Genomic DNA, 17,145 nt, shown 5'->3' with positions numbered 1-17,145 from the left:
TGTACACAACGTTCCTTACAATTATACGACAAAACAAGACAATAACGAAAACTAATCTTAACTTATTATGTAAGGAAAAAAAATTCACAATATAATACATTAAACAATTACATTAACCTACCTATTAATAACGTGGAGGACGCCCTTGAACATTTTTCTAAACGTAACTAACCTACAAGTAAAAATATGAAACTCTGTTGCGTGTGCAGTACGAGATCCAAGAGAAGCTGGAGGAGATCTTCCGCTCGGTGTCGGAGGAGCCGCTGCTGGCGCCCTCCCTCAAGTCGGGCCCGCCGCTGCCGGACCTCTGCCTCTACTGAGGGTGAGTACTCCTCACAACTGAATTTCTTTTAACACTTTTACAGTCCTGGCTCTTTCTGTATCATACTACCCACACATGTGGTCCCCCCAAATGAGATACACCACCCGCGTGAGGCTTGAGGTCGCAGTCCAGCACTTCTGCAATTGTCCTGTTCCCTAAAATGAACGTGTGTAAATAAAACAATTGTTTGGAGTGTAGTACAGCAGTAGGGTGTGCTTGCAGAGTCGCGCCGCCGGCTGCCGCACCCTGTACTGTAGTTGCCTTGTTACGTGATGGTTGTACTTGTTATTTAATGTATTAATGTAATCGAATAATGTTGACTTTCCTAAGAAATATTGTAAAAAGAAAATAAAAATGACCTATAAATTAGTAATTACGTAATTGTCGACGGACCCCCGCCGGCCCCCCGCCGGAGCACCCCGCCCCGTAATAACAGAATACAAATGATAATTATGTAATAATTTATAATGAATTCAACTCTTAGAATCTCTAATATGTTTTAATGTAATTAAGAACGATTTAACTGTTAACTCCCCGCATTCAATTATTGACGTCTTTGTATGTGCAGTCGTATTCTGGTTTGAAATTTGTCGGAACCATCTCCCCTTGTAGTGTTGAGTGTCACTTGGTGTTTATTTTACGCTAATTTACATTTTTATATAATCATTTAAATATTCAAATATGACTTGTAATTAAAAAAATAGTGTACCGTTATTATTATTCTAATTATTGACTGAAGGAACATTCCAGTGTTGTGCATGGTCGGCGCGGACCACTTCCAATGACTCAAGTGTCGCTCTACGTCCCGCTACGCGTGGACACCCCCTTGTTGACCCCCTCGTGTGGACGTTACTTAAGTAAATGTAAATTGAACGCGGGAAGGTCGGCGTGTGGTCCGCAGTTGACGGTGATTGTTCTTTTGCTTCGGTTGTGTATTCAATAAATGAAACTAACTAATTTAGTGTTTTATTTATAACTTATCTTTTTTCTTAATTTAATTTAAAAACCTTGGTACGTAAATGGGATTCGTTGGTTTCATCAGTGAATTTTTTTATTTTTATTTATTGCTTAGATGGGTGGACGAGCTCACAGCCCACCTGGTGTTAAGTGGTTACTGGAGCCCATAGACATCTACAATGTAAATGCGCCACCCACCTTGAGATATAAGTTCTAATGTCTCAAGTATAGTTACAACGGCTGCCCCACCCTTCATTTCTGTGCGACGGCTGCACGACACTATACAGCGCGGTCAATGTGCTTAGTGCGAATTTCTTAACGTTCTCGATACCGTAAAAGTTAACCTAATTTTGTATGCAGTTGGAACAGCGCCCCTAGCGGCAAACGTACGCAAACGATCTCATTCCATACCAATATGAGCTAACTTTTACGCTATCGAGAACGTTAAAAAACTCGCACTGAGCACACAGGAGTGTGCAGTGAACAATAAATACAACGCCAGTAAACAGAAACATTTTATTACAATCACAACAGTACAATGGTTCACATCGGTTTGTGCACGAACGCGGTACAAGAGTACTCATTCGGAAACATCGTTGGTTTTTTTTCAATATATTTTCAGAACATTATAAATTATTATAAATAAATATTATTGATGTATGATGAAACGTAAAGAAAACGAATAGTATATAGAAAAGCTGCAGGAATAATCGAGAGGAGTCAAAGAAAGTTAACTTTGATATATATTTTAATATAATAGATGGTATAATTCAATAATTTGTAAACTAACAACACCAAAATGTAAAAAATACTAACAAATGAAGTATTTTTTTATTAGAGCAGAGGTTTTACATTTTTTTTTATAACATTCTATAAAAACCCACTAACTAAGTTATAAAATAACTTATTTTAGATACAAACAAATAATAATTCGAAAAATACCAATACATGTAAGCTTTTTATTCAAATAAAATACAATTTATATTTTAGAACATGGCGACCTAAATACTTCATTTTAAAATATGACACATGATGAAAAATGTAACTTTTCTGCTGTTTCTGGTCGAACGGCTTGTGGTAGTAATAAAATAATGATTATCGTGTGAGAACTTGTTTCGTGTTTCATTGGCGACGCCGAGTCGCGCAGGGCGGGGGGCCGGCGACACCAGGGGGACAGGGGGGCAGGGGGGGCCAGGAGCTCGATCAGTAAATAAGTACAGTTAATTGAAACATTTCACGACCTTGTTCCTTGTGGCTGTACACATACAACATGAATTGGTGATTTTCATATGAAAACGTTTATTTGCTATTCGATTTAAATAAGGAACTTATATGTAGATTTTTATCAATTAGTAATTTGTATTAATTCCCCTGCCCGTCATATCCAAAGTGGCAACTTCACTATTGACGTGGCCGATGTCCAGGAATATAATAACAGTAAACGCATCTCCAGACAACAACAATTCCTAAATTCCTTACAATATAAAAACGTGTGTTTACCCTAACTATTCCATTATAAATAATTTCATTATCAAAATATTTTTTTAACTACACAAAGTAATCGTATTTTTTTTTTGTAAATTTACCACTATCTACTATACAAATACTATAAATCCTATATTAACAATATAGTTTGTTGACACAATATTATTGTATTTTCAAAACGTATTTCCACATTCCCGCCCTTGTAGAATTCGGGCAACAACTTTTCGATAATTTATAGGTATTGCCCCAGCCCGTGCCGAAGTGAAATGCTCAGTTTAGCAGGGGTGACTCACAAGGTCAGCCGTACCGCAGTCCCAGTGGAGCCCCGTCGCTGGACGCAGGTCCCTCTGTACATTTCCACGGCGGTTCCTAGCTCTCCTAGCCAATTGTAAGAGGGGTCCGGCGGGACTGTAGGGACTGCTCACGCGTTTGTTTTAAATATTCACATTTGATTTGATTTAAAGTCGCATTCACAGCACCTCATTTTAAATATTAGAAAGTTAAACTTATCATCATTCCAATAAACATTTCGTTTTTCATGGTGGGTCTCACTGTGACTATCTTTGGTATATAAATACAAACGACTGATTGCGTATTGCGGTCCAAAATAACTGTTCTGGTAACATCCTAAACAGTTGCTGTGACAAACCGATCTACGAGCACGAGCCGACCGTCGTCGCCCGTGCACACGTCACGCACTGTTAGGACAACACCACGTTACACCCTACTTCAGCGGTCGGGGAACCGGGGTAAATTACCCTAAATGGGGTAAAATGAAATTTTTGGGGGTAGAAATGAAACTTTTGTGAGTAAAAATTATATATTGAAGTGAAATTTCTTTAGAATCGTAAAATTTTTAGTTATTGTTTTCTTTTCAAAATTATCATGGGGGCTATAATATGAAAGATACTAAAAAGAAGCGATTTCATTTTTTTGTTCTTCGCCATGGGGTAATATCAACTTACACAAAAATATTTTGGGGTAATAATTAAAAAAGTTCCCCGACCGCTGCCCTACTGGATCGAGCGTTGTTTAGTGAGTACTGTCCGCGAGCCTGCCTATAGACGTGGAATCAAACATTAAGTGGATTGCTGCTTATTAGCGAGGGTCATGTCAACTGGGAATGGGAGCCTTGACACCAAGAAATTTTGTTTTCTTACACTAGAGCAACGGTTCTCAACTTTTTTCATTCGACACACTAACATATTCACGACACCCTCACATACTTGATACAAAACTGTAAGCGAAAGTAGGTAAGGTAAGTACATTTATGAAATTATACAGAGTTAATCTATTAAATGTATTTATACAGTTAACATCCAGTGAACAGTTGTATATTTACCCCATATGTACCCCTATGCTGCCCCCCGGTCACCTCAGATAAACGTTGGACAGAGACGCGGCAAGAGGTCGCCACGCGGCGGTTGAGAACCGCTGGACTAGAGTAATATCAACGGACGGATTCAGTACTAAGATAATTTTGTGACGATTTCTTACATTGGAGACTAGTTGTACCAGACTATGTGGGGGCCAGGCAGACGGAGCATGCACGCCCGGTCTTGGAGTTGGTACAATCACAAAACTCTTTTTTACAAACTTTAATTTTTGTTGTAATTTTCTATAAGCTCATACACTACAATTTCCCACCGCAACTGTTCTGTGGGGACATCGACTGCTACGTTTCAATTCGCACATCGGCAGTAAGTCTCGGGTGCTCGCGTGTTGATGGACGCCCCTCGCGCCCTCCCGCGGCCCCCCGACGGCTACGGGAAGCGCACGACGGTGGCCCCCACGGCGTCCTCGCTGCAGGCGTGCGCCAAGGCCTGCTCGAACTGCTGCGGGACGAAAATCTGCGCGCCCAGACAGCACTCAGTTAGTCCTCACGTGACCTCCGCGCCGAGCAGGAGGACAACTGTCACTGCTTCCTCAATACTGTCTGTCTAAGCTTTACTTTCTAACCTAATTCGTCGACAGTTTATCTCTGATGGACAGTCAAGTCCACCGCTCTCTCAGTCCGGGGCGGCGCCCCATTGCTTACACACTACTTTACATAAAAGTGCAGCGCGCGAGTACATGCTAAATCATGTTTTGTCTTATGAAGTCTTGCCTGTGGAAGATTCGTCCTATTGGGCACCAGCACTCGCCGAGCCGGGCAGTCCCTCGGCGGTGACGTCGGCGGACACACTTACGTACATATGACCGGTACTGATACGCTGCATAGACTATAGTAGAATTATTTTGTCCGTGCAGTTTGGGACATAAAAAATCGGAGCGGTGAAGCGAGTATTTCGCTCTCTCTTCCACTCACGAGCCTTATGGACGGGCATAGTGATGCGCATTATTGTTGTCGATAAGCGTTATCGATAGTGTATTTAGTTTTGTCATTTTGTGGGTTAGTGATAAAAATGAAAGAAAAAATCACTAATCGAACACTTACAGCACATATCGCCGCAGCAAGTTAACGAGAACGGCAGATATTAACACTTTGTAACTTTTCGGGATCTATTCTCATTTCAGTGAAAATTTTTAACACATTGTTGATAATAACACGTGCTTGTGCTGGTATATTTTTGCCAATAAGCAAAATATTTGAATAAATTCTACCGTTTTGGTACAAAATAAAGGAGTAGCCATTGTGTCACTAAATAAATTCAATGAGCGAATGCACAAAATCACATTTCTCTTCGACATATGTGCTATAATTTGCAGGTAGGTACAACAAATGACTCATAACATAACAATGTCTCACCACCCTTCGTATACCGACCCACCGCCGTGTACCTGCCTTCGATGACTCATTTGTTTTTATAGATAATGGCGTTGCGCCCGCGCAACATGCTCACCTCCCTAGCCGGGCTATGTTTTATGACCCAAACTGCACGGACAAAATAATTCTACTATGGTCGCCGCGCCTGCTGTGGGGGGGGGGCGTACCTTGTCGAGCACGGGCACCAGGTCCCCCCGCTCCACCAGCGCCGCCAGCCGCTCCAGCCCTCCGCGCAGCGTGTCCTCCTCCTCCAGCCACTCCAGCCCCCAGCCGCGGAAACACATCCACTGCGGATGAACATGCGGCGTGTAGTCACGGTTGTTGTCGGTATCGCTTCAATTGGTTTTGCGTATTCGGTGTTTTTAATAAAATTGAGACATTACTACAAGTTTTAAGGTGGATGTCGTCTTTCACGTTGTTGATGTCTGTGGGCTCCGGTGACCACTCAATACCAGATGAGCCGTGAGATCGTTCATCCGTCTACGCAATAAGTAAAATCGATTCAACATTTCAGTCTTCTTTTTATTTTGTACATAGTTTCCGGCAGGGGGCGAGGAAGTCAGTTCATTGATGCACACTCCTCCCTGTCTGCCCGAGTCCCGCGTGTTGGCGGTGTGCTCCCGCCTGGAACAATACTGATAGCAGCACCTACCCTGGCCAGCCTGTAAGAGTAGAACAGCACGGCGTAGAGGGCGGCCAGCGGCGCCACCAGCCGGTCCGACACCGGCCCGGCGCCGGACACCGCACACACCGCGCCGCGCCGCGCCCGGCTCCTGGAACCACAACAGCGGCCGGCTCACGTGCGCTCATGGGTGAGCAGGCGGGTTCAGGGCGTGCTTGCGCTAGCTTTGGGCGAGGAGGTGGTCCGTGATCATTCGACAGGGACATGCCAGCCACTGAGGGTCGAACAGGACCACGCTCTCCTCCGCCGGTGCTACTGTACTACTACAAGTACAACTGACGCTCCGCCGCTCATTCCGCGGATGATTCGTAGTTCGAAAACCTTTGGCAAAGATATCTGAGGGCTTATAGTAGAATTATTTTGTCCGTGCAGTTTGGGTCATAAAACATAGCCCGGCTAGGGAGGTGAGCATGTTGCGCGGGCGCAACGCCATTATCGATAAAAACAAATGAGTCATCGAAGGCAGGTACACGGCGGTGGGTCGGTATACGAAGGGTGGTGAGACATTGTTATGTTATGAGTCATTTGTTGTACCTACCTGCAAATTATAGCACATATGTCGAAGAGAAATGTGATTTTGTGCATTCGCTCATTGAATTTATTTAGTGACACAATGGCTACTCCTTTATTTTGTACCAAAACGGTAGAATTTATTCAAATATTTTGCTTATTGGCAAAAATATACCAGCACAAGCACGTGTTATTATCAACAATGTGTTAAAAATTTTCACTGAAATGAGAATAGATCCCGAAAAGTTACAAAGTGTTAATTTCTGCCGTTCTCGTTAACTTGCTGCGGCGATATGTGGTGTAAGTGTCCGATTAGTGATTTTTTCTTTCATTTTTATCACTAACCCACAAAATGACAAAACTAAATACACTATCGATAACGCTTATCGACAACAATAATGCGCATCACTATGCCCGTCCATAAGGCTCGTGAGTGGAAGCGAGAGCGAAATACTCGCTTTACCGCTCCGATTATTTATGACCCAAACTGCACGGACATATAGTGCAGTTGCATTCACCTGAGCACGGCGGGGCTGGGCGGTGCGGGGGCGCCGGCGCACAGCAGCACGGCGTCCCAGCAGCCCTCGCGCCGCGCGTGCTGCTCCAGCACCCGCGCCGCCCCCTGCAGCCCTCCCTCCGCCGGGTCTATGAACTCGGACGCCCCTGTACACGCCGACCAGACACTACTATCAATTTTGCAACGCACACAAGATTTGTCCACATCATGACTTGTGTTCAATAACAAAAGGAAGCTCAGAAATAAATGATCAGACAGCATAGAAGAATTTTAGCCGTATGGCGTCCGAGTGAATTCGAAAAGCACCCTCCCTATCGATGTCATAAACGGCAACTAGGGGAAAGTAGGAGAGAACGGACAGCAGCGGTCTCCGAGTGGTACATTAGCCTACTGCGACCGCCAGACCGACAGTATTTCCTAGCGGTGAGGGTTATTGTAAGCTCGCACGGGTGGGTACCGCCATTCTACCTATTCCTGATGTGAAGTAATCGTGCGCTCCGGTTCGATGAAATAGTCGCATGTAATATCTTAAGGGGTGTGATGGCACTGACGGTGTAGCGTCACTTACATCTTAAAACGCTGGTGGTTCTGCTCACGTGAATGAACCAAAATCACAATTTTGATACATTTGAATGCCACTTGTACTAATGTCGGTTCACGACAATAAAGACCAACTACATAAGGAGGAATTGTTATCGGAATATCTGAGGAATTGTTCGAGTACTATCACTATCATCTCGTTCATACCATCGCACCGCAGAGTTCATCCATACTACCTGGAGCCACTGCAGTCATCCATAGTGCGTTTCCAGAGGTATTTTTTGTCACGTACCATCCGGCTACCCTCCACGGTGATTCCCGAGCGCTATGACGTATCTTTCTTCAAATGAGGCTTGTGGAGAGTATTAAGCGGTAGGCAGCGGCTTGGCTCTGCCCCTGGCATTGCTGACGTCCATGAGCGACGGTAACCACTCACCATCAGCTGGGCCGTATGCTCGTCTGCCCACAAAGGAAATAGACAATATACTCACCGAGGTCCCGCAGCAGCTGCGCGGCGTGGCGCGGCGCCAGCGCGGACACGTGCGCGCCCGCGCGGGCCAGCAGCTGCACGGCCGCGCACAGCTCCGCCCGCGCCGCGCCGCACACCGCCACGCTGCACACCCAGCCCCGTCAGTACTGCCCAGCGCGGCCCACTCCCACCCAACAAAACTACCCTACCCCTATTTACAGAACCGACGGACCAAGATCTCTTGTGATTCGGTACCAACAAGCACGTGGTGTAGCTCTATGCGCTGCTGCGACAAGCGCTCCGGCACCGGACGGTGTCTCGGTCGCGCGTAACGCACAGTGACGTCACAGTAATGCGGGGCGCTTGAGAACTGCTCTCGAGAATACACCAGCGAAGTACCGCTCGCAACACACGCGACGTTACACAGTAAATATATGTGACACTGACACTATTTAGAATTTTGGATTTTTAACCTAGATAGCGCAGCACAGAGCTATGCCTGGTGCCGCGGCTCCCCAGCCTTGTGTCCTCTATGCTAAGATGCATTTCTTTGACGTAGCAATAAACATTGTTCCTTGATTAGGGCAGCAAATAATTATATACAATGGCTTTACTTTCAAGAGATCTCCCCCTAAGGCTTCTGTATCGTCGTCATGTCCGTGAGGGATGGGTAGCTTAAAGCTTAGTTATAAGAATCATTTATTGTTAGTGATTGATTTATAATGCGAATATTCGTTAAGTAAGTATGCACTACAATACCGCTTCCCCTTGAGGTTTTCCTGATTGAGGTTGAGTTTCCTCAGCGTGGCCAGCACCTTGGTCCCGCTCCAGGGCAGGGCGGCCGCGCTGTCCGCCGACATGCCGCCGGGCCGCTTGCTGACGCGCGTGCTGCGGGCAGGCGTCGAGTTAGAGCCGTCCCCGGGCACCCCCCCACCCCCGCCCCCCGCCCCCGCGCGCCCCTACCTGGGCAGCACCAGCAGCTCGGCCGCCGCGCCGCCGCTCCACTCGCTCAGCGCGCCCCACACGTTGTCCCCGAGCTCCAGCTCCTTCACGTCCGCGCCCACGTCCAGCACCACGCCTGTACCCGTACACCACTTTGTAGTTATATTATAAAGAGGAATGATTTGTTTGTTTTTTTTTTTTTTTATTGCCTTTGTAGGCAGACGGGCATACGGCCCACCTGATGGTGAGTGGTTACCGTCGCCCATGGACTTCAGCAATGCCAGGGGCAGAGCCAAGCCGCTGCCTACCGCTTAATACTCTCCACAAGCCTCGTTTGAAGAAGGACATGTCATACCGCTCGGGAAACACCGTGGAGGGGAGCTCATTCCATAGCCGCATGGTACGTGGCAAAAAAGATCTCTGGAAACGCACTGTGGATGACCGCAGTGGCTCCAGGTAGTATGGATGAACTCTACTCCGGTGGCGGGCGGTGCGATGGTAAAAACGAGATGCTGGTATCATCTCGAACAATTCCTCAGAGCACTCCCCATGGAACATACGGTATAAAATACAGAGGGAACCGAAGTCCCTCCGCAAACCCAGAGGCTCCAAACGATCCGAGAGAATGGGATTATCGACAATCCGAACGGCCCTCCTCTGTATGGAGTCAAATGGAAGAAGCTGGTATTTGGGAGCCCCGGCCCAGAGATGGGAGCAGTACTCCATGCGAGGCCGGACTTGTGCTTAGCAAAAGTCTTTGTCCAGGCGTGAAGTACCGCTTCGCTCTGTTGAGGACTCCCAGCATTTTGGACGCCAACTTGGCTTTGCCTTCCAAATGACTCCGAAACTGGACATCGCTCGAAATGTCGACCCCAAGTATCCCGATACTCTCGGAAGGTTGCAGGGATACTCCTTGGAATTGCGGCGCCATGACAAAGGGGTCCTTCTTCGCAGTGAACGCGCAAACTTGTGTCTTTATCGGGTTGAATTGAACCAAGTTCAATTCACCCCATTCGGAGACTTGCCCCAGAGAGTTCTCCACTTCAGACACAAGTTTTGATCGTCTCTCTTGCACCACGCTCCGAGAGAGACTCTGATGGCCGATATATCGCGCATCCCCCGTGCTATCATCTGCATAGCAATGCATGCCATCAATAGACAGCATGTCATTGATATACAGGATGAAAAGCGTGGGGGAGAGCACCGAACCTTGTGGAACGCCAGCGTTAATGGTCATGGTATCAGAACAAGCACCGTCCACAACGACCGTGATGTTCCGCCCATCCAAAAAGCTAGCGATCCACTTGCAGAGACCCTCGGGGATTCCGTAAGATGGTAACTTCGACAGAAGTGCCCTATGCCAGACCCTGTCGAAGGCCTTCGCGATATCAAGGCTCACAGCAAGAGCCTCGCCCTTGCTCTCCAAGGCTTCAGCCCACCTGTGAGTAAGGTATACAAGAAGATCGCCAGCTGAGCGACCGTGACGGAAACCGTACTGTCGGTCACTGATCAGCTGGCGATCTTCAAGATACTTCAGGAGTTGCGTATTTATAATTCGCTCCATCACCTTGGAAAGCAAGGAAGTTATCGCGATAGGCCTGTAGCTCGATGGGTCCGACCGGTCACCCTTCTTGGGGATAGGGTGGACGTGGGCGGTCTTCCATGAAGACGGAACCCTGTTAGTGCAATAAGAGAGGCGATACAAACGCGTTAGCGCAGGTGTCAGCTCAGGGGCGCACGTTTTCAAAACCACTGCGGGGATGCCGTCTGGCCCACTCGACTTATGGACGTCCAGGAGTCGGAGCTCCCGCCTGACTGCACACTGTGTGAAGCAGATATCCGGCAGGGAGCTATCACACCGGGGGATGTTCGGTGGTGTGGCACCCCCGTTGTCCACAGTCGAGTTCGAGGCGAAGAGTTTGACCAGAAGGTCAGCCTTCTCTTTCGCGCTGTGGGCCAGACTGTCATCGGACTTGCGCAGTGGTGGGAGACTAGACCTGCAAAAGTTTCCTTCTGCAGCTTTGGCGAGCGACCAAAAAGCACGGCTCCCGGAGGGATAGCTCTTCAATCGCTCGCCAACTCTAGCAACGTGCTCCGACTTCGCCTTGGCAATTATCTTCTTGTAGGACCTGGAAGCGGCGTTATATTTCCGCCTTTCCCCGGATCCCGACGTCTCCTGGTATTATCCCATGCCACGTATGCAGACCGCTTGAGGTGTGCAGCATCCCTGCTGGCATTGTTATACCAGGGTCTGCTGCGACCCCCAACGGGCACTTCAGAGGAGGGAATAAATAATTCCATCCCCTGGAGCACCACGTCTTTAAGACGGTCCGCACAGACGTCAGGATCAGCAGAGGAAAAGCAGAACCGCCCCCATGGGTAGGATGCGTAAAATTCACGCAATCCATCCCAATCTGCTGACATATACCGCCAAACTCTTCGATACCCGGTCGTCGTTCGACGATCAGGACGAGAGAGTGGTACGGCAGCACGAATAAGGCAGTGATCAGACGATCCAAGCGGAGCGTCGACCACCACACTGTATCCGGCCGGATCTGTGGTAAGCAGAAGGTCCAACAAAGAAGGCTCGTGCCCCTCGATATCTGGGACACGGGTGGGCTGTGTCACCAGCTGGGAGAAGCCGTAGGCCAAGGCGAAATCGTAGGCAGTCCGACCCGGGAGGTCAGTGGTTCTGGACCCCAACCACTCTTGGTGGTGAGCGTTAAAGTCTCCAAGAACCACCACCTCCGCAGATGGGTACTGATCAAGCACGCGGTTAGTCCCCTCTTGCACATGCTCAAACAGAGCTGAACCTGCATCACTGCTGTGGGACCTGTACAGGCACGCGTAGATTCGGCTACGACCCCCGTGATTTACGCGCAGCCACAAGAGGGACAGGTCCCGTTGTTCGAGGCCCCGAAGACGGCGACAACAGACATCAGCCCGGACGAATACGCACACCCCGGCTTTACGCAGGAAGTTGTGCTCCAATACGTAGCCGGGGTACTCAAGGTATGAGGTATCATCCGGAGCAGATATCTGCGTCTCCGTTAAAAAAAGCAGGGCAGGCTGCGCCGTCTCAAGGTGGTGGTGTACGGCGTCAAGGTTGCTATGTAGGCCCCTGACATTGCTGAAATCCACATTAAATGTGGAATGGGGAACCGCCTGTGAAACCCTTTTCTTTTTTTTTTGTCGACTTCATAGTTGTTAAATTTTCGGAGAGTAGGATTAGGAGAGGTAGGATGTTGGAGGTGAGATCGAGGCAACACCTGAATGAAGCGCAGAGCATAGTACGTGCTCGACCACGGATTGCGTGAGAGACCGACGCAGGGCATGGAAGGGCCCCCAGTCCACTCTGCGTGCGATCGCCGGGATCCACTCCGGTCTCCGACTCCGGCACGACGACCGCACGACAGGATTTTACACCGGTTGGCGGGACAGCTTCCCGGGGCGGAGTTTAGTAGAGACACCCGGGTTCAGGTCCCCTACTGACCGGCGGGCGGCTTGTATTGAATAGGCTCCGAAACTACTGAACCGATTTGAAAAATTCTTTCACTGTTTTTCTTAGGCTATAATCTTCTTATTAAAATTCCAATAATGTAACCCAAGGTGTAAAAAAATTACCTAAAATATTCTTTAAATCGCGTGCCCTGCGAAAACGATTGAAGATAGAATAAAATAATGTACTACGACTTTGTAAAACACATTATTATTTACAAAAAAGTGTCGGGACAGCATATGTCTAACTATTATAGTTATGCCGCAATAAGTGTTCTTTTATTTAAAAAAATAAAATAATATCGTAATCAAATATCGTTGAATTTTTTTGTTAAAAACTCGAGCGGAGCCGGAGCGGTCACTAGTTATTAATAAAATGGGTCCAGTGAATTTCGTATAATATTAATGTACGTGGAGCTCATTAAGCGGCGTGGGCCTGTGTGCCGAGGTACCTGCGAAGCCGCGGCCCACGGTGACGGGCCCGGCGCGCAGCAGGGCGCGCAGCACGTGCCCGCGCCCGCGCAGCACGCTGCGGTCCAGCTCGCACACGCTGAAGGCCTGCACGCGCACCAGCACCTCGCCCGGGCCCGCGCCTGCGCAGTTACACACGCATTGCATTAGTGCTTTAAACCAGAAATGGGCAGGGCGCTGGTACCTGCCCGTGAGGGCACATAAGACGCTCTACCGCCACTAATAACGAATTTTTTATTTTTTTATTACACGATGTTATTACTTCACCGCGGAAGTCATCCGTGAACATTTGCTAAGCAAATATTGCTTATTTATTTACGAAAATCGGTACCTGCTTGCGGATTTCGAACATCCGCATCGCTTGACGCGAATGCACCTGCCATCTTAGGCCATGACAACTTGAAGGTATTGTCGAGTTGTGTTTACTGCGTATTTTGGCGTTCAAATGGTTATAATTATTTGACCGTTACTGCGTAATACGTATCGTGCGGGCACTCGGCGCCGCCCGGGATTCAGTTGATTCAAACTGTCCGTTTATTTGAAAAGCATATCTCGGTACGATATTACGGCTTATTGTACTAAAGCGTGACCGCGTCACTAACTTGGTGCGACGGCATCCTCCACGAATATGACGGAGTGGTCGGGGGTGGAGTGCAGCGCGCGCGCGTGCGGGCCGGGCGGGGCGCGGGCCGACAGCCGCAGGCCCGCGCACACGCCCAGCGCGCCGCCCACGCACCCTCCGCACACGAATATCAGCACGCTGCGGCGCCACACTGTGGACAGTGCTCAACTAGTCTCTACGTCAACTTACAACACTCGGTATCAAGCTCGGCAATCATTTACTGCCGCGAACCAGTCACGGGTCCCGGTTTGCAGATTGGGACAGTGTTATATGTACAATACAGTTATGCAGTAGGCAGCGGCTTGGCTCTGCTCCTGGCATTGCTGAAATCCATGGGCGACGGTAACCACTTACCATCAAGTGGGCCGTACGCTCGTCTGCCTACAAAGGCAATAAAAAAAAATACAACTCCGACATCGTTCACCATGGCGGTGGCGTCACGCAGGCTATAACACAGCAGATGGACCATGAACTCATTTGGTCTTGACCTCGTAATTTAAAACTTACCAAGCATGCTTCTGCATGTGTGCTTAAAACAGAGGCTGTCGAACAATGCGACATTTCTATGTAGTTCTGAGGTGGAAATCATAACATATAATTAACATTTTCAATGTTCTTTATAACTGTACAAACCTACTTCTGCTTTAGAATTAATTGTCTTAAAATATGGTGCTTTTCTCATTGAACATAGCTATACATATACTTATGTAGGTTTTTTTATATTTTTTATTGCTTAGGTGGGTGGACAAGCTCACAGCCTGTCTTTTTTTTTTTTTTATTGCTTAGATGGGTGGACGAGCTCACAGCCCACCCGGTTTTAAGTGGTTACTGGAGTCCATAGACATCTAGAACGTAAATGCGCCACCCACCTTGAGATATAAGTTCTAAGGTCTCAAGTATAGTTACAACGGCTGCCCTGCCCTTCAAACCGAAACGCATTACTGCTTCACGGCAGAAATAGGCAGGGTGGTGGTACCTACCCGCGCGGACTCACGAGAGGTCTTACCACCAGTAAGCATCAGTAGCTTTGTACTAGAACGTAATGAAACACAAAATGGATTCTTATATTGACATTGTAACCAATTAGCAAATGTTAACAACCCTACCCCATTATCCTGCTTTTCTACAATTAACATAATGTTGTTTTGTAAATATTGATTCACATGTGCAGACAATCTCACAACCTGCATGGAGTCACTTGGTTCTTGCAACATTCAAGTATTATTTTGTTTACAACATTATCGGTACTTTACCTCTATCATGAAACAAAGCCAATAGCTCCTCATATAATACAAATGGGGAGAGTGGTAGAGCTCCATCCTTTATCCTTTTCACTGCCTCTCTTGACCATTCCACTACACGCTCTCTACCTTCTGCTATTAGATCATTCTGCCATAACTCCAGGAATGCCTCTCGAAGCTGTGTGATATAGCTCTATGTGATTATTATTTTCTGTTACTTATAAGTGTAGTTATGTTATAGTGTCTGTGTAGCTTTTTTTGCTTTCTGCTAGCAATGATAGGTTTTGCCAAAAGCAGAGCCACACTTTCTGTTTAAAATGCTTTGCAAAAGCATCTGTAGAAAGTCAGTTAAGCATAGCTATAATATAGCATTTCAGCTCTTTCACAGAGCACTCGCTTTCAATAAATGAGCCTTTCCCTGAAAATTCCATTGCTTAACCTAATTTCCCTTTGGCTTGTATATCAACTTTTAATAATTAAATTTTGATTTGTTTTATATACAATTTTCAATTTATTAAGGTCAATTGATGAGTTTACCTTTCTAATGGCTTCAATTGTCTGAGTGCAGACATCCTGGACTTTAGATTTACTTGAATCTGCTGCAGATCTAGCAGCCACCTGAAGTGTATTAAAGTATTTTGTTATGTTTATCAAATACTAATGGCAGATCTGGATACAGCACATATATTTTACTGAATATATTATAATAATATCAACTGAGCTGGATATTTTTACTTGTAGGTTAGTGACGTTTATAAAAATGCTCAAGGGCATGCTCCATGTTAGTAGTGTAATTGTTTAATTGTATATTGTGAATAAAATTATTTCTTTACATAATAAGTTAGATTAGTTTTCGTTATTGTCTTGTTTTGTCGTATAATTGTAAGGAACGTTGTGTACAAATTCAGCACTTGGTCTTGTTTTGTCGTGCACACATAACTTATGTTGCAAGCCAGATTTTTTTCCTTTTTACTTGTGTTTTTTATGTATCTTTTTAGCTTGTGATATGTATAGTGAGCCTAATAAATAAATAAAACTTGGGACATGTAAAGTGAGGCTTCAGTTTTTGTTTAAAAAATGTGACATCATATTATAGATATGACATCCAGTATTTTCTTAGTGATAGTGTGTATATATAGGTAGATGGAAGCATTGGGACTTAGCTGAAGTTCAACCTTAATAATGACAGGGAGCATAGTACACAAACAAATTTCACAAGATTGTGAAGAATTTGAACTGTGTAATTACTTTTGGTACTTCATATTGAGCAGCATGGATAGATACCACTGCCCCATCTAGTTTCACTACAAAGCCAAATAGAATTTTGGGCAAGATGATAGTTATTACAATACTATTTAGACTGCACTCATGCATTCTAGTGTTCGTAAATAGGAAGTGGGCGTAGTATCGTACCAAAAAATCATTTGACAGCTTATGTAAATTCAGGGTCATTAGTTGTGCAAATTAGGACAATGACTTTTCATTTAAATAAATATGTACTACATTTATACTGTTACATCAAACCCATACAATGTTTATTTTCATGAAACTAGATGTTGGGAGACATTAGAAAAAGAGAGTGAATAACCCGGTACAGTTTCGCGCGAATGTACCAGGAACGCATAAACATACAGGAAGTACTTACATGTAATGCTTCGATTTTTTCCCCAGCTCTATGCTTTAGTTCATCCATATTAGAGTGAAAGAAGTGTAGGAAAATAACTTTGACCGTTCGAGCTGCTCGATTATAATCAAAACCTTCACCTTTGGACACAAATTGGCCTAAATAGCTACGATCTTAAAATAGACATAATGGCACTACGGCGTGAATTCCGTGAAACATTTTGGAATAGAATAGGAAGTTTAACTGACATCTAACTAGTTTTCTGTCACCGTTTTACTGAAAAAGTTGTATAATTATGTAAAATGTAATTGTTAGCTAACTAAACATAACCTACAATTTGTGTCTAGTTGACAGTTTCATTTGAAGACAGCTGATTACGACTTTGACGTGAGTTCCGATTTACGTAGTTTTTAAGTGCGTGTGTTCATTGAATTGTAATTAATCGCTCTGAACTAATGAAAAGATATCAAGGGATGAAAGCGAAATGTTTGCAACTTT

General features: G+C 45.9%; 2 protein-coding genes across 9 annotated transcripts in view; one reads left to right on the top strand and one right to left on the bottom strand.

Annotated features, from left to right (window-relative positions):
- stmA (Protein EFR3 homolog stmA) overlaps positions 1-4,482 on the top strand; it is a 23,765-nt gene extending 19,283 nt beyond the window's left edge. For 6 of the 8 annotated variants that reach the window (XM_089735692.1, XM_089735691.1, XM_089735688.1 and 3 more), the window contains 2 exons: positions 210-322; positions 545-1,279. In XM_089735692.1, the coding sequence (XP_089591818.1) occupies positions 210-320 (111 nt within the window). In that variant the 3' untranslated portion in view covers positions 321-322; positions 545-1,279. Of the gene's footprint in view, positions 1-209; positions 323-544; positions 1,280-4,465 lie in introns of those variants that run through there. The other 2 variants (XM_089735690.1, XM_089735689.1) reach the window with 2 other exon arrangements.
- On the bottom strand, positions 1,782-17,145 carry LOC114251293 (reticulon-4-interacting protein 1, mitochondrial). Its single transcript, XM_028185508.2, has 12 exons — positions 16,669-17,145; positions 15,561-15,641; positions 15,036-15,201; positions 13,763-13,933; positions 13,142-13,282; positions 9,213-9,327; positions 9,009-9,137; positions 8,272-8,393; positions 7,242-7,386; positions 6,184-6,304; positions 5,699-5,818; positions 1,782-4,614 (listed from the first exon to the last, which is right to left on the bottom strand). Exons 1-12 carry the CDS (start codon positions 16,714-16,716, stop codon positions 4,528-4,530), a joined length of 1,446 nt encoding a protein of 481 aa, XP_028041309.2. The 5' UTR covers positions 16,717-17,145; the 3' UTR covers positions 1,782-4,527.

The sequence above is a fragment of the Bombyx mandarina genome, chromosome 20 (assembly GCF_030267445.1).
Source record: "Bombyx mandarina strain Sakado chromosome 20, ASM3026744v2".
NCBI lineage: Eukaryota > Metazoa > Arthropoda > Insecta > Lepidoptera > Bombycidae > Bombyx > Bombyx mandarina.
The sequence above is the reverse complement of the archived record's forward strand: the minus strand, read 5'-3'. Positions and strand labels throughout refer to the sequence as shown.